We start from the raw sequence: 17,704 nt of genomic DNA on the forward strand, positions 1-17,704 counted from the left end.
ACCATTGACAGTTCGGTAATATCGTGTAACACTGGAGGGCTCTGGACCAAAGAATCTTTCCTCTAGAACGATACCTCCTTGCTTCAACCCAGGTGCTACTAGACATCTGGTGGTGGTGCCAGGAAACCAGCGGTGATGACGCGTGCCCACTCCGCTGTAGTTGGTTGACCTATTTGGCTGCACGAAAGTCCCGCATCTCGCACGGTCGCGAAATCCCGGCGATTTTCGCAAATAAAACCATCACTTTTGAAATTTCGCCCAGGTTCTTTCCCAGCCTGTCGTTGTGTCAGCCTACTCTGTGACGCACCTGTGTAGTTCGATAAAATTTTCCGTGCTTGGGTATCGAAATATTATTCCTGTGTTTTTGTATGGAACGTAGCGTTTATAGAAACGGCGTTTATTTTTGCTGGCAACTCGCGCTGAAGTATCCAACGTAGTGTCGTCGCTTAACTGGTAAAAAGCCCTCAAACAACTAACAACGATGGCCCTACAACATGTAGCTTGCAGCAACTGTCCGATTCGTCTTTTCTTGATTTGGACTGTGGTATATTCACGTGACTTTCTTTTTCTCTTTACTCTTTATTTTTTATTGCCCATTCTCTTGGACGGAGGAGGTCGAGGTAAACGCTTCATGCAAGCAGCTTGAGGGGCACTCAGCCCCCGCACAAGCAGCAACATTAAGAGGCGTACGTACATGGTTATATTGTTCTGGAGCTCTTTCAGAGGGCAGCATATAAACATTGAATATGGAATGTGAAATACAATATAGAGAAAACAAATTTGCATAACGAACTTCAAGATGATTGTATGACTTCAAGATAAAATAATAGAGAAGTAGTACTCCAGCATTTTTACAGATCAACAGATCAATATGGATTGCAATGCACTGGAAAGAAATGTATATAATGCATATAGTGTAGCTTCAATATTAAACAATTGAGGAATACGTCAAATAACATGGTAACACTAATGCAGTGTTAAAATGTTTTAGCGAGTGTTGAAACATACTGACTAGGTGCGACGGTTCATGGGAAATTTGAAATCTGACAGAGTTAGGTTGCGAACTTCTATGAGTCTATCGTGAAACTATTCGAAAGTTTTGGTTGGCGACACTGAAGCATTTGATCACCATAATTAGTTTGGGGCCGAAGAACTTTCCACATCTCTGGGTCACGAGTAGTAAGTCGCTAAGGTTGACTCTGTTCTAAAGGAGCTATTTCAGTGAATGTCTTGCAATGTCTGTGATGACAGATAAACATTCTTCTAAAGAGTTTGGGTATATAGTTGCTCATTTTAGGAACATTATACTTTTCAAAGACAGGTTACGTGTGCTCTGTATATCGCAAGTTTTCAGTAATACTGAGCAGGTGCTGGTGGGCGAGTTGGTTATACATGACCGCAACGAATGGGCTAAATAAAACAAAAGACGAAGAAAGGTGACACGGCACAACCACGTAGGCGCACTAAAACAGCGTTTTATTTCATGACGCAGGAATAAATAGCTGCTGCCAAGAATCAAAATAACAAGAAAAAACTGCTCATTTGCATCGCACAACAAGAACACGATAGAGAACAGCTTCAAAGTGCCGCTCCCAAGATACGCCAGCTCCTTTGTCGATAGAGAGACTGAGGGTTCACTGATAGAAGCATCACCCCGCTTCTTGATCTGAAGCGCTTTCAATATCTCCCTTGTCCGTTGATCATCAGGCTCTGTTCAAAGCACAGGTTCTACTAAAATCTGGAATGCACTGCCCGTTTGGGCTACATATGATGAACGACACGACAAGGGAACCGAATAAATTACTTTCTTTACACAACCGACATGCTTCTGCCCATGGTTTTTTGCGCACACCTGTTTATTTTCCCGATGTGCTACATTCGCCTTGGCCCACATCAAACCAAGGCGTTTCGGAGTGGAAAAGAAAACCCGAACACCAGCTCGTTTGCGTGCTTTTTTTTTTTCAGATTGTGAGATATGCCATGAACATATAGGATGATAGCACACCTAGATCCAGAAGGGCCTGCTCGACCCTGGTCTACAATGTTAGGTTCCTTGAGCTACGCCAACGAAAATATTCCGTACTCGCACAGCCAATGCGAAGCCCTAAGGGGTGCGCAAGCCAGTCATGGCAGATGCATGTAGAACTGAGGCGAGTATGCAAAGAATGGAGGCTAAGGATAACTAGAAACTCCCGTGAGTTTACTTGATTCCTGTACGTACAATAGGGTACGCCGTCGCTAAGTTAAAAACCATAAAATGAACTAAAAGAAATAACAGCAATCAATATCACAAGCCGCTGTAGTAAGCCATCGCAGCTCTAAGCTAAAGATAGTACAGAAACCTATGGTCTCCACGTCAGAATAAATATAACGTTCGAATAAGCTCCTTGGTGTAACAGGAGTGTCCTAGCAGTTCGGAACGAGAAACCAGTCAAGCCGGCTCTACGAAGAGGAGTCATTTCCCGACTGCTGGCCAGGATCGCTCGCTGCGACACAGGACGACGTTATCATGTGTATTGATGCCGAAGCTGCCCTCATCACCTCGTCGAACGCACTTGACAATAATTTCGCATGGTCCACCTCCACAGGAGCACCACTGCATCCTCCGGCGTCGTCCTCTCTTTCAATGTCACCGGGGCTCAGGTTGGCTGGCGTGGGACTCTGCCGCGACACGCCCTCCTCCCTGTGGCGTCGTAGTGGAGAGATCCCCGAAACGGTGGCAGTCAATGCTTTCACCCTGCTTTGCATTCGCGCCATCTTGGCCGCTCTGGAGCCGGGACCCAACTTCTTCACGGGACTCTGCCTGACACCCGAAGGACCGGCCTCCTGCCAATCCCGCTCCGATATCCAGCAGGGCCGTTGGGTGTCGGCGCTCCTGGATGACGGCGGAGCGACGCCGCCACCATCGCCTCGTTGCTTGGTGGGTGCCCTAAGACGAGAAGAAAGAATACAAATTCTTTCTCTACAAGGAAGTGAGGACCGCATGCAACAATAGTCCTACACGTGCAGTGAACCTTGCCAAAGAACATTCGCAATCTTATGAAACACTGAAGTGCCTGTCGGGACACTCCCGCCTGCCTGCAGAGTCGACGAGGAATCCCAGAAACGGTGGCTGTCACTGATGTCGCCTTGCTTTGCATTCGCGCCGTCTTGGCCGGTCTGGAACCGGGACTCAACTTTTTCACGGGACTCTGCCTGACACCCGAAGGACCGGCCTCCTGCCAATCCCGCTCCGATATCCAGCTGGGCCGCCGGGTGTTTGCGCCCCTGGATGATGGCAGGGGGACGCCGCCACCGTCGCCTCTTTGCTTGGTGGACGAACTGCGCAGCAAAAAGGAAGAACAGCAATTCTTTCTGTACGAGGAAGCAGGGACTGCGTGCAACAGTGGTCCTAACGTGCGATGAACCTCGCCAAAGAACCCTCGCAATCTTGTGAAACACTAAAGTGCCTGCTGTTCGATACAGGTACAACTTTCTGTCAAGTGGCTGTCAAAATCTCAGTTCTTAGCCTACGGGGTAGCAATTGCTCGTCGCGCTTTATCAAGCGAAGGACTATGGCCACCCATGGAGCATCACACTTTCAAATATTGCCCGAAATAAAGCGATTTCCTTGCAGGTAATTACCATAATAAATACAGAGTTGCACACTTTTTGTATTCTAGAATGCATTGGCTTTGATGTCGTGCAGAATGGCGCCACTAACGTAGGCGCAGTGGTTCGGCCTGTAGTCGTTTATCTTTTTGCGTGCTTATTCGAGCAGTGTTGTGCGCTTCAGCCACTTCTCCTCAAACTTCGCTCAAGGCGTAGAGTTTCATACGAGAACTGGAGGGCTGTTCCCGGAAGCTTCAAGCGGTCCTTTTGTCTCTAATGGGCTTCGCCACATTGCAAGGTCGTCATTTTTGAGTAGCCCACTAAAAATATTTCAACAGGTATCGTTAAAATTGTCCGACGGCAGAATTTGAACACTAACGTCTAGCACAGAAGCCCAATATTTAAACCATTACGCCAAGGACGTATGCACAAGCGCAATTAAAGATTTCACCATTAAAACCTTTCAGTCAGGCCCAACTAAAGCGTAAGAAAAGAAGCCACAATAAGTTCCGAAGCGCCAAGGAGGAGCACCAGACAAATTTTATTTGTAAGGAACCATGTCCTCAGGCTACTTACGGACCCAGCAGGTGCTGCGGTTGGATACTGCGTGCATCTGGATGCTGCTGCATGGGGCGGGCTCCGCCCAGCCGGGGCGACAAATGCACTGCGCTACACATACACTGCCTAGTGTTCGTACGCTGCCACATCTGTTGAATCGAAATTCGTTTTCTAAGCATGTCCGGCACGGTTATTTGGCCCTAGCGCTTTCCTTACTCCGTTAATTAGGCAAAAAGCGTGCTTGAAGACACCCACGCGAGTAGGCTGAATGCAGCTGGAAAGTGGGAGAAGTGTGTAGCGCTCAAAATGGTGTAGCGCCAAGGAATTGAAACGTTCGCGTCGAGTCACATATGATTACGAATAAACTTCCCCTAAAGATGGCGCAACAGGGAAAGAAATACTGAACAATAAAGGAGTATAGCGAAACCGAAACGACGGGAAACTGCTTATTCTGAGAACGGTGTCAAAAGATTACAACAAACGGGCATGTGTGCTTGATCACGTGTAACGGTGAAAATAAAGTTATAACTCATTTAAAACTAAATAAATACAATAAACAGGAGTGTCGCTGAAGCAGTTCGTGATATGAGGGGCCTTCTACAGCTCCCGCGTCAACGTTCCAGCACTGCTGCCTATGGTCGTGCTCTTATGAAGCAGCGGATCTCATTGGCAGGCAGTGCAGCGCACTGGCGATTGCGCATTAATTTGCTTCCGTAATGACAGTTCGTGCTCGCGTGCCTGATCACTTACACAGCATACAGTTTGACCTGCATATCCCTTCCCATACGATTGTGGGATTTCACATACAAGGCCGGTCGGGCGTTTCACGAAAGGTCTGGCGTGCTTCTGGCATCGCCTCGACTCCTCGCAAGTTGGCTGGACTGGGTATGCCGTGTCTATTTGTGATTTTAAGGTTGCGAGAGAGCTTGAGCACCTACGGAACTATAGCAAGCTTGCGTCCTTCTCGAACAGAGCTGGTAATCTTGTTTACGAGACCGCTCATTGGAACAAGCTAATGTGCACAACTGAGACTTGCCTCGCCAATTGGCTATAGAAACCAGCCAGCACGCCGAGAGCACGTACCTTCAAACAGTAGTGATCGCTACGCTGGAGTAGCCTCGATCCCTGCCCGCAAAGGCGCACATATTGTGAAGCGTGCATCTACGAACAGCGCAGAAACGTAAGCCTCCTCATTGTTGAGCAGAAGGGTAGAAGCCCTTCGTGCAGGCCAACCTCTCTGTCAGTAAGGTTCCTCTCTTTTGGCAGCACTATGACGACAAACATTAAGAAACAAGTTTTTTTTTTCACAGCTGGAGCATAACCTTTTGAAGGGGCTCTGCTTGCACTTGGTGCCCGAGGAAGAGCCAGCCTCACGACGGTCTCGCTCAGGGATCCAACCGGGCTTCCGGGATTCGGCCGCCCTGGTTGACAGTGTCGACCACGGGGGGCGTGGTTTCTTACCATCGCTGCCTTGTGAGGGAGACGCCCTGCGTCGAAGAACGGTGGCTCTGTGTGCACATGCCGCATGCGAAACGGTGCCCATGGCAGTAGAACAAACACCTTGCAAAGGTTACCGTAAGATCACGAGGACAGGCAGTGATAAAAGCACTGTTACGGAACTATGGTCCTTGGCTTTCTTGCTTACGTGCGCTTAAGTGTAGTAGACAAAATAAGAAACGGTAGAGGTCAGCATTCAGAGCAGAGTCCAAAAACCTAGAACCATTTAGTGATGGTGCGATTCCTAGGCGAGCTTTGTTAGCACGGGCATTCATTTAGCTTTACGTGGCTTATTTGCTCGCAGAAGTTTAACGTATACGTACTTCGATACAGGCTCTCAAGAAACCATTTGCAACGATGTTTTTCAACAAAAAAAAACAGTGCCTTACACCAACCTAACAAGACGACGCTGAACAGTGGACAAACCTCGACATATATCCCCCCAAAAGACTTACTTGGTCATAAGAAGGTCGTTCTATTTCTGACGTAGACGTTCTCATGCAAAGTGTTGGGCTACGTGGCGACACCAATAGGTCTGGTTCTGCCGTGGTCTACCTCTTCGAGTTGTATTGCGGCTTGCATGGGTCAAACGTTGAAAATTCAGGCGTACGCGCCCTTATAACAGTCTTAAGCAGCCGCTTTTGGCAGTGGTCGACAGCGACTGCGCCGAAGACAATCGCTATTTTAGTTATCGCATGAAATTCTCCCCTTGCTCTTTAAGTTCCTGTGAGTGTGTAGCGCACACGCACTATGATAATGCGATAAAAGAAGTCGCAGTTTGGCCTACAGGCGAAGCATGAATTTCGATAGAAAATTAGTAGACAGCTATACGAAGTAAGGATAGTAGATTTATCGGCCGTGTAAAGTTGGAAACGCTTGCTTGCTAACGGAATTAACGAGCGTGGTGTCAGTGCGCACAAGCGAAAATGAACAAATCACACTCGATGAGTGAGTACACTCGCTGCAAGAGGCTTGTGTGAGCATGCCCAAGGGTATCAGTCGTCTGGAGATCCCTTTCAAGATGCGCCATAGAAAAACAAAACCAAGACGGGACACTCTTATAGTGCACCAGAATAATGTCCAGTGCACTCTAGACGCTCGGCTAAAATAGGCAACAGGAAACGCATCACGCCTAATGTTCACCCCGTCCCTTAGAGGATGCGAGTGTCGGGACAAAAGAATGTGAAATAAATTTGCAGACATTGTTTTTTTTTTATTCTTTCCCGCTAAAACTGAAAATATTTGTGTGGAAATGAAGCTTCGTGTCTTATATTTCTTGCGTCCCCTAGCAACACGACAGCAGCTCGCCAGCCGCGCCAGATGCATACGTCATGCGCCGGACAGGCTACCGAAGCCAGCAAGGCCGGCTGCGCATGTGAAGTTCGTCTGTTCAGCGACTGGACTCGTGTGGATGTCGTCTGTCGGTTGGGATCCCGGCGTATTGCGTTCCTTCTGCACTTCGACATGGCACCGCTGCTATATTGGGCTACGGCAAGGTGAGAAATTTTGTTGGGCAATGCATTCCAAGCAATTTAGGCTTTTACGGCACGGAACCGACATTTCTGAGGCAGGTAACGAAAAACAGCTCAGCCGTCCTGGCGCAGTGCATTTTATTTATTTACTCGTACAGGAAGATGCTGGCGACTGTTTCTGCGAGTCCCACATTATAATAACGTCGTTAATTTTTGGGGTACCTTTGAAGCACAGTGGCCTGCGGCCGGCGTTGTAACGCAGTTAACGAAAAGTACGTGGCCCGTGTGACGCAGTTTCGCGTGTACTCAATCTTACTGGGCAAGTTTTGGTGCTTTCTCTGACTCCCAACAGAGTTGCAGTTTCGTTATTTTTTGGAGTACTCTTGAAGCAGTGGCCAAGCCCGCGATAAGCAGCTGGGCCGTGTGATGTAGTTTCGGGTGTACTGAATCTTACTGCAAGAAGTTCGTGACGCATTGTTTTACCCCCAACATTATTGTAAATTTCGTCACTTTTTGGGATACTATTGAGGCCCGTTCGCTGCGCCTGTTATGGTGGCGCACTTAGCAAAAAACAGCTCGCCAGTAGTAACTGAATCTTACTGGGACAAGCTGGCGCTTCCTCCGACGCCCAACATAATTTTAATTAATTTCGTTGTTTTTAGGGTACTCTGGAAACTCAGTGACCGCGCCCGGTTTTGTCACGCAGTTAACGAAAAGCATCTGGGCCGTGTGACCCAGTTTCACGTGTACTAAACATTGGGAAGACAAGCTTGTGACACCTTCTAAGGCCCCGCAACATATAGCTTCTTTCGCTAGTCATGCTTGTAGAAAACGCGACGACTAATTGCCAAGAATGGTAACGCGGGCATGTGTTCCTTGCGCTGGCAGAACATGCAAAAGGTTTATTCTTCTGGCCGGCTTGGCTTGTTTCTTCCTTTCCTGTGGCGCTCTACTAGTCTTAGAATGCAAAATAGGACACCTGATTACAAATAAACGCGCTCAAAAAGATTTGCGCAGCAACTGCCAAAATAAAAGTATAATGAACCATCAACCATCGCTGATGATATTGCCTCATTTAGTAACTATATAAGGGGACCGATCGCAATGCATGCTCACTGACCTGGACAGGCAAAGCAGAAGGGTGGGCCAAAAAATGAATCTGCAGAAAAGTAATGTTTAACAGTCTCGGAAGAGAACAGCAGTTTACCATAGGTAGCGAGGCACTGGAAGTGGTAAGGGAATACATCTGCTTAGGGCAGGTAGTGACCGCAGATCCGGATCATGAGACTGAAATAATCGGAAGAATAAGAATGGGCTGAGGTGCGTTTGGCAGGCATTCTCGACTCATGAACAGCAGGTTGCCAATATCCCTCAAGAGAAAAGTGTATAACAGCTGTGTCTTACTAGTACTCACCTACGGGGCAAAAACCTGGAGGCTTACGAAAAGGGTTCTACTTAAATTGTGGATGACGCAACGAGCTACGGAAAGAATGATGGGTGTAACGTCGAGGGATAAGAAAAGAGTAGATTGGGTGAGGGAACAAACGCGAATTAATGACATCTTAGTTGAAATCAAGAAAAGGAACTGGGCATGGGCAGGACATGTATTGAGGAGGGAAGATAAGCGATGGTCATTAAGGGTTAAGGACTGGACTCCAAGAAGGGAAGCGTAGCAGGGGGTGGCAGAAAATTAGGTCAGCGGATGAGATTAAGAAGTTTGCAGGGACAACATGGCCACAATTGGCACATGACCGAGGTAGTTCGAAAATTATGGGAGAGGCCTTTGCCCTGCACTGGGCGTAGCAGGTTGGTGACGATGATGATTATGATGAGCCATCATTTATCACCCATGTACGGGGGAGCAAATGAAATACGGAACGGCGCCCCCGCCTCCTTTTTTCTAGTTTCGCACCTCGCCGTAGCACATCGCTACGTGTAACCCACATCGCCATCTTCAACGCACTCGCGTGTTCCTTTCCCCAAAGATGACGGTTGTACGTACGGCAAAAAAAGATAAGGCGAACGTCATTCGTTCTGCTGGTAATTGAAAGGTCACACGCATGCAAAATATTTCTAGGTGGCAAGTTTGTTTCCCCTTCTCTCTCTATCGGTATTCCTGCATCATCACGGCAAGATGACCGAGTTAGTAGGCTAGCGTCGTCCAAATCAATGTCTTTGTCATCCTTTATTTCGCGCCCTTTTAATTCGAAGGGTTATCTGCGCTTGGACGTTGCCTACGTGGCGATAGCGAGCGATGTAGTCTGCACCGATAGCATGGTTCGCTTTGTTCTCGGCTGCCATTTTTCCAAATGTTGGTGCATGGGATCGCGAGCAATAGCACCTACCTGCTTTCGTGAATAGCATATGCATCTGGCGCCAGGCCGCAACTCACGTCGTTCTTTTGAAAGGTCCACAGAGTGACTGAGAGAATGCTGGCTGCTCATTTTTGTAGGACATTCCGGTGGCTCATGCTCCGAACAAAACGAGGGACCTACAGGCCGGCGCAGTTGCGTTCCGCAGCATAGGAGGTGAGACCAATTTTCGCAAGTGTGTAGAAGTTATCCGGCGCGATCAACATTTCGCCTAGCAGCCATGCTGAATGTAGTGCACTTCTTCTTTTTGCTGTGAAACTTTCTTCCTGCTCGCGAACTAGGCTTATGAGCGATCAGACGAAATACAACTGCCAGTCCAGTGCCACATTCCGCCGAATTTGATGTCGACCTGTTAAAGAAAGATTCGTTCCTTTCACGCTCTATAACTTTGGTCATTTACTTGTGCCTAAACTTTGCCGCAGTAGCAGGTGAGGTAGTATTGCGCTGATATCGCGGTTTGCTTTGGCGTTGACTGCCATTTTGCCATTCGTTGCTTCATGCGACTGAGCTCTCAGCCAGGGGATTCACCTGTTTTCGCGAGTAACTTTAGCTTGTGCCGTGAGGCCGCAATGTTTTCGACGGCGCCACCATTTTGCTGAAAGAATGCTGGCCACTCTTGCATGTAGGACTTCTTCGTGGCTCACGGTTCGAACAGCGGGAGTGCAAACAGCCGGGCCAAGCTCCGCTCCCGAAGAGACGGGGTGAGCTCTGTTCTTTATATTGATTTGAAGTGAAGTAATCAGGCTGACTGAACTTTTTTATGTAGCAGCTATGCGATATAACTTCAGCCGATTTTTGCTGTAAATTTTTTTCCCAGCTCTCGAAGTATTCTGTATCAGCTGCTCCATAACATATACACCACAGCTGCCAGTTCCGTCTGCACGTCACCGAGTTTGATGTCGGCGTGTTGAAAACATAACATGTTCGTTACGTATCCCGAAACGCAATTGAAAATTTGCTATAAGTGCGTTTAAGGGGTATTGTCGGTATCTTTGCGTCTTGCCGTGTTCTTGCTGGTTTTTACCGCGTCACCGTCAGTGGAAAACTTGCCGAACCAGGGAGAGGCCAAGAACAGAACACTGCGCAGAAAGATAATTTTATGCAGAATCAGGACCATATGTTTGAATCTACTTGAAGCGATGCTTTACATTATTAGTTAACAACTGCGACGTGTACACTCGTTTATTGCCATCCTATGCAACAAGTAAATTTGGGCAATGTTAATCCAAACTCTCATTTTGTACAATTTTTATACTCGTGCTCTCCACGGTTCACAAGCTATTGCGAATTGCAAACACCAAATCAAGCGGATGCACACTGTGACATCTGCGTAGCGATGTCACGGTATAAATGCGATGTGCGATGCTTGTCCACGGAAGAATGCTGGTCAGAGGTGGGCGCACTTCGGAGACATTTGTAATCACAGGTATCCGGAAAACGTTCGAACCGTCTTGAAAGAAAGCGCGGTTCAGCAGCTCTGCGTAGATGGAAGAGCGCGTACAGTCGCGATAGTTTTAAACGTGAACGTGGGTGCGCGTGGCTTTTCGTACTGCCGGCGCAACTTAGAGATGGCACCGAAAAGCAGTACGCATGCGCCATGCGTCTGCCGTGCGATAATTATACCTTCACGTGCATTGCGTTACGCAAGCACGTGCGTGTCGTCTCCTGCACGCGTGACGCAATAAGGGAGCCGCATGCTTATAGAACGTCAGCAGTGCTGAGCTCGCAGTTACCTTCCACGCGATGTATGAATTAACTCGAAAATTCGCGTTACACCATGTGTATATCTGATTTCTTCGCATTACGCGATGAAATCAGATAACACAAGGTTCGGCGACAACAGACAGCCGGGTAGAAGCATCGATAACTTTCCAGAAACGTCGGATACATGCAGGCGCGTCCCTCGCTGTGCGATTACAGTTGTTAAGCGGCGAAACGTGGTCGCCCGATAAAAATAAGTACACGTGACAATATGTTATCATTTGCGGACGATCTCCAAGATCACGCTTTCTTCTGTAGCTAGGTTGTTGCCACGTTAGTTGCTGTGCTTTTCGGCATATTGTAACAGCAACATCCTGTTTTCTAGGAAGGTATGCTCAGAGCAGATGTAGCAGCTCGCCATGGCCCGTGTTCCTGCCGAAGAGAGGTGGGACATATTCTAACATCCACTCCAGGGATATTCTCAGCGCTCCATCAGTGCCCTGTTGCAGGGATTGCACCAGGCATCATCCAGAGTAAATAGGATGATCTAAGCATTATCGAAGGAAGGCGGCATTTCCGACGCTCCCCATAGGCGTTGACCAAGTGCAACGATGGATGAAGTGGACGCATTTGTGCTTGCTGAAGCCGCGGATATAACCCGTTATAGTCCCAAGTGGCAAGTGCGAGAGCTGCCGTATGCGGACGCTACCGTTGTTACCATGCAGCGACGTCTCGGGAGTGCTGGACTGCGAAGTACTGAGACTGCGCATAAAGCCCATCCTCGCATGTTTCGTGCAAGGCGTCACGACTACCGTTTGCCGAAGCGCGCGCCTCTCGGACTACCGATGACCGGGGACGACTTTTCTCCCCGAACGAGTCTACTTTTTTCAACGAGCCTAAGGCAACGCGTGCGAGTGTAGCGAGCAGCAGGGACACGGTAAGAACTTCTTCCGAACGGTCTTTGTTTTGTGCGAAGGACTCAATGTGATTTCCATGCAGTTACGAGCCAGCCGATGTGCAGGAATTCGACGCGATCGGACGCATCTGCGTGAACCTGTGGGACGCGGTGTCAAGGCATGGTCTCCGACATCTACAACTCGTCGAGGGCGCTCTTACTCCGCAGCGCCACTGTAGCGAAATTTAGGGCAACGTACAGTCGCGATCAATTTGAAGGCGATCGCGCGAGCATCGACTGGCGGGCCTTCCAAGCAGCATTGCGGCCGATTTCGGAACTGCGAAGATAAAAATTTCGCTGCCTTCTTCCCCTATTATGCTCTTCCAGGCTGCAACCATGACCCCCAAGACCAACTCGCCACATTTTTGTGTTTGTTTCCCTTTCAATGCAATGATCTGTGTGCGTCGCTTCCTCATGCATATCTTGGCTAACAATGACGGCTCTGTGCAAAAGCTCATAACGCAATCGAAATGAATTCGCAGGTTATGCCGTGAATGGTGACGGGAGCTACAGCTTTTCAGGGAACACCAAAAGAGAGAGAGGGGAGCTATCTGATGCTTTCCTCTCGACCGACGGTGATGACGTAACGTGGCGCTGCTCCTAGTTTTGGTCGCCGCTCGAGCGATCACCTTCGAAGTGATCGCGACTGTACCCTCGCTTACGCTCACGCCGCTTTCCCGAATACTGATTTTGTGTTCTAGCAAATTTGTGCCTACCCTGAACTCTTCAATAAAATCTAGAATGGCGGTGGTTATCACTGCGAAAAGGGATATGACAAAATGTTGACAAAAATCCAACGCCGAATAATTGCAGTTTACAGCTGTTACTTCAAGTGTTTCAGTATTTCGCGAAAAGTGCGTGAAATAAAAACGTTGAACGTTTGTTTCATAACCTGTTTTCTGCAATGTGTGACCAAAAACTCGGGAGAGAAATTACGTAAGGATTTCCAGGTAATAAAGGTAACGCGAAGCATTAGGAACGCACCGTTTGAAATGGACGCATCCGAATTTTGGTTAGTCATGCGATCACCACCGAGGGGGAAAGAAACTAGCAGGCAACCTTTGGTTAGACTTCGGTTATACGCACGAAATTACGTAGCCCCTGGGGCGCGTTCTACCCGAAGAATTTTTAAAATTGGTTCATTAATAGCCGAGATAGAAATATTGCAGTAACGCGGGCCAATAATTTAGTTTTTTTTTATGCTAGCGTAGGATTATAGCGTGTGATTAATATCGCAGCATGAACGAACGCTCGAACATGGTGGAAAATCTCAGTTCAGCTGTCCGCGCGCGCGACTCCGCGGCAAGGGAACAAACAAGCACACTCCTAAAACGGTTGCACCCTTTCGGGTGTTTATTTGTCCCCCAACAATCGTCATCTGCCTTGCTTGCGTTTCCTTTCCTGAAAACTCGGCGCTCGCTACTCTCCTGTCGAAAGAGCTGCGTCACACTGATAAGGCGCGTGCCGTTCGTAACTGGAAAGTACCGGGCTCGCAGCGTTAAAGAAAGGAAACGCGGGCAGCACGGATGACGATTATTGTTGGGGGACAAGATATGCCCCAAAGGGGGTAAATTTTTCTAAGAGTGCAGATGACACGGAAGTACCGTACATCTCTTGCAGAGGGACGCAGTAAAACAAGGACCCACGCATTGGGTTTGTAGGTTTTACTATTAAAGTTCATTTGTCTATAGAAGCAACAGATTAAACAAGTGCTGTTGCCTTGAATAATTCTGTCACGGACGTGCCACTATGAGCGACGTCACAGCCCTGCCATTTAAGTAGGCGCGCTTGTGCGATATACGTAGACTCTCCTGTTGGTTCGGGTTGCGGGGCCCGCGAGAAGGGCAGACGGTGTTTGGTTTGAAATTGACTCTTTCCGCGGCGCACAGAGCTGCAGAACTTGACGCTTTTCACTGAACTGCGCTTTTCAGCTCAATATGGCCAGGCTTGGTGAGGGTGCCCCTCTAACTGCGCTTGCAATAGACAACACCAAGTGATCCCGTGTTCGCGCTCAGAAAGACCGCACACGTGGGTCGGTCTACTGTTGGAGGGAAAAAGCGAGCACGTGGCTCATGTTCCGCGCAGCGCTCCGTGCAGGAAGCGAGGAGAACAAAAGCGCATGCGCGAAGCGACGCAGGAGCAGCGCTGAGGCTAGCAATAGGGGCTTGTTGGTACGGCATATCTTATTTTGTTATAGCGCAAGCTTGCCACGGACAACAGAAGGCACATCTGACACACTGCGCTGTGTGTGTCAGATGTGCCTTCTGTTGTCCGTGTCAAGCTTGCGCTATAACAAAAGGAGCAGCGCGTGCCACACATCGTCTGCCGCAGAACCACCTCGTCGCTTTCTTCGCACGCGGTCGCCCTACCCTGCAGTCAAGAGCCCACCGCGTAACCAAGGAACATGTAATTTCGTTCACTGCCCTGCAGGAGACATGGAAAGCACATAAGTACACTCGCGTCGACAGCAGGGGTGTAGAATGTGAATAAGCAGCGCAGCTATTTTGTTTGACACGGTATCTTTGGACGCGCGTAATAACGTCGTTATGCTGCGTTTAGAGCGAGTATTGCGCGTTCGGAAACATTCACAACACCGTCGACAATATACCGCGAATTGCTCAGTTTGCTTATATATGCTATTGTCGATCCCTCAGTGGTATTACGGAAGAGCCATACATGGCGGTACCTTTGAATGCCTTAGGCTATATGTTCACGTTTGTGGTTCAACAATGCTGGCTATACGCGGCTTCTTGTATCTCAAAGCAACTCGACAGACGTAGCATGGCGTAGCCAGATATCACCGAATCATGCTGTGCGCAAGAGTGCCGAAAAGAAACTGTAGTGTGACTCGTTTCGCTTAGTCATTCGTCAGGCTCCATCCACGAAACGAGCTCGTGTTTGGGTCTGTCGTGTGATAACGTCCGAACGCGAAGTTTCTGGCGCATAAAAAAGTTTCATGCCCCTAAGAGGGTTCTGAAATTTCGTTCATCCATTTCTACGCCCTTAGCATCTAGACGGCTGGCAAGTCACGTTCATCGCAACCGTGGCTCAAGATGCGAGGGCGAACGCCGCGCGCTGGCGAAGCGAAGGGGTGGTTTAGCAGCAGACGACGCGTGCCGTTATGCGCATGCGCCGGTTTCTCGCCGCTTCCTGTGCATGACGCTGCGCTTAGCATGAGAAACGCGCACGCGTGCTTCTTCCAAAGTGGACCCTACCAGTACTTTGCTGTTGCGACTGCGTGCTTATGTCCAATATTTTTATGCGAAGCATATTACGAGAGCTCAACCCAGCTCCTCAGGCGCGGCGGTGTCGCCTTCAATACCACGTGACACCATGACGTCACGACAGAGGAGGAACGGGGCTCCAACTCGCGCCGTCGCTCGCGGCGTCGCCCCCCGCATCGGACGCGGTGAGCGCCGAGCAGCGCAGCGTTCGGCGCGACAACGATTTATTCATGAAGTGCAACGCCGCAGACACCGACACCGACGACAGCGGCTTTTCTGCGACCCGAGCTCCTTAACGCTGTCGCGTTGAAATAAAGGCTAGTATGCTTCGCATCCTGGGCGTAACCTTAGCTAAGCCACAGCAATTTTTTTTTTGTATGTTCTGCGGTTAAAAATTCTTTGCCTGCCCGTGAACGTTCCGGCAATGTTACAAAATGTGAAGAATGTGCCCAAGGCGTGCTGTGCGGCTGTGTGGCGTGGCGTCTCGGGGAGGAACAGCAGGACGAAATTTTTGGGTTTCTCAGCGGACGAGGGGTAAGAGCAATTTTTCTGCAGTCGTTATGAAAAAAACACGCGATATCCTTGTCAAAACAGACTTAGGACAAAACGAAAGATTTTCCGGGGTGGTTTTCAAATGAATATCTCCTTTTTTTTGCGTGGCGCATTTTTCTGCGGTGTTGTAAGAAACTGAAGCCACTTGGCAGTTACACAGTGGCCGACTGGTGCTAGCTGACGAGCAGACGCAGATTTTGCTACGGTTAGCGGTTGCTCATTTTTTCCGCAAGTAGAAAACTTGCACTCTTTATTTGCCGGAAATATTTGAAAGCAAGCTTGTTGCAAAAACTGCTTACGCAGGAAAACATTCCGGGGATCATTCTTTTGTTGACGCTAGCACATTTGAATATTCGTGAACAGAGGCAAAAAAATAATACGTAGCAGTCGCCGCTTGCGTTTTGAATTACAAGAAGTTCCAGTTACCTGTGCTACGACCGAGGTGCGCTTCACTTTTCAACCTGTGCTGAAGAAAAATTTTTTTCGTCGCTACTTCGTACTCTCAATTTCGGTTTCGCGTTTTAGGTCTCCTTTAATCATGACCACGACGTATTCTGCCCATTTTCAGAAGTCACATACGCAAAAATTATGCTGAATGGGGAGTCCTCACGGGTCTGACGCGGGAGCAGATGTGTACAACGGCTACGGCCTCTGCTTGGGTCACTTCAGAGAAAGAGACTACGCCAACCCTGTCTGTTCTGGTCGGCTATGCAGATTGTTCGAGTGGCTGCGCGGCCCCTGATGGATGAAGGTAAGGAAAGCAAGTAGGGGTGTGCGAATATTGAAATTTTCGAATACGAATCGAATACGAATAAGGCGAAAAACTGTCTTCGAATATCGAATCGAATATCGAATATATGTGTACCATTAAAAACATTGTAAAACGAGGTAACAATAGCTTTATTACCCTTTTAAAAATAATATTGCATTTTACGAGGCTGCTTCAGGTTAAAGAAGCACTCATTCTAGGTAATGCATTCAGGTAATGTAAGGTAATGCTCTGTCAGGTAAACGCTTGTTACAGATTATCGCGAAGGAAAATTGACGGCTCAACATGTTCAGAAAGTAAAGGCTCTCTATGCACTGTCACAGCATTGGTCCAGGTAACATATTCTAGGTGCATATTTTATTGCGCATACTTACAAAGCCCGAAAGTACATCATATATTGTTATGAAAGAGCCCTAGAATAAAGCTTGGTAAAAAAAAATCGAAACTGATCATGTCTCACGGGCCTGATGCAGATAGACTGGGACAGAGCGTACACATTCATAGTAAGGTTCGTTACAGCACTTAAGATCTCAGTGCTGTAACGCTGTGTCGTCGTTTTGTACCTTCTTTTGTCCTTGTTTTGTGTTGCGCTGTAACGAACCTTACTATGAATGCCAACCAACTGGCCCAACTTGCCATCTTGATGCAGAGCATACAGATAATGAGCGGATCATGTGAAGCTCTCAGTGAATAGACATGTTCTTAGGAGAATGTGAAGCAAGCGTACAATTCGTTATTTGCTAAATTATTCACAGTCTGTCCGAATATATTCGCCGTTTCGACCATTATTCGGCCGTCCTCGAATATTCGGGAATTTACGAATATGGATTTCTCGAATCGAATACGCTTCTAATAAGGAAAATATTCGATTCGTATTCGAAATTTCGAATATTCGCACACCCCTAAAAGCAAGCTATTAGTGTTTGCGAATCTGTGCTTCTTTAAATTATTTTTGTACCGAAACCACTTGACAGGGTACGGTGCAAGAGGCATGAGCACAGCGAACGCTGTCG

The 17,704-nt window shown here is 48.2% G+C and overlaps 1 protein-coding gene and 1 long non-coding RNA gene across 2 annotated transcripts; one reads left to right on the forward strand and one right to left on the reverse strand.

The window, feature by feature from the left end:
- Positions 1-1,455: 1,455 nt before the first annotated feature.
- Positions 1,456-6,315, reverse strand: LOC139046695 (uncharacterized). The gene is made up of 4 exons (XM_070525467.1): positions 6,102-6,315; positions 5,472-5,636; positions 3,079-3,321; positions 1,456-2,929 (listed from the first exon to the last, which is right to left on the reverse strand). The coding sequence occupies exons 1-4, from the start codon at positions 6,107-6,109 to the stop codon at positions 2,443-2,445; spliced, it is 903 nt and encodes a 300-aa protein (XP_070381568.1). The 5' UTR covers positions 6,110-6,315; the 3' UTR covers positions 1,456-2,442.
- Positions 6,316-6,940: 625 nt separating this feature from the next.
- On the forward strand, positions 6,941-12,942 carry LOC139050017 (uncharacterized). Its single transcript, XR_011508713.1, has 5 exons — positions 6,941-7,142; positions 9,571-9,646; positions 10,117-10,191; positions 11,577-12,128; positions 12,191-12,942. It is a non-coding gene; the product is annotated as an uncharacterized lncRNA (long non-coding RNA).
- Positions 12,943-17,704: the final 4,762 nt, after the last annotated feature.

Source organism: Dermacentor albipictus, chromosome 9, assembly GCF_038994185.2.
Source record: "Dermacentor albipictus isolate Rhodes 1998 colony chromosome 9, USDA_Dalb.pri_finalv2, whole genome shotgun sequence".
Classification (NCBI taxonomy): Eukaryota; Metazoa; Arthropoda; class Arachnida; order Ixodida; family Ixodidae; genus Dermacentor; species Dermacentor albipictus.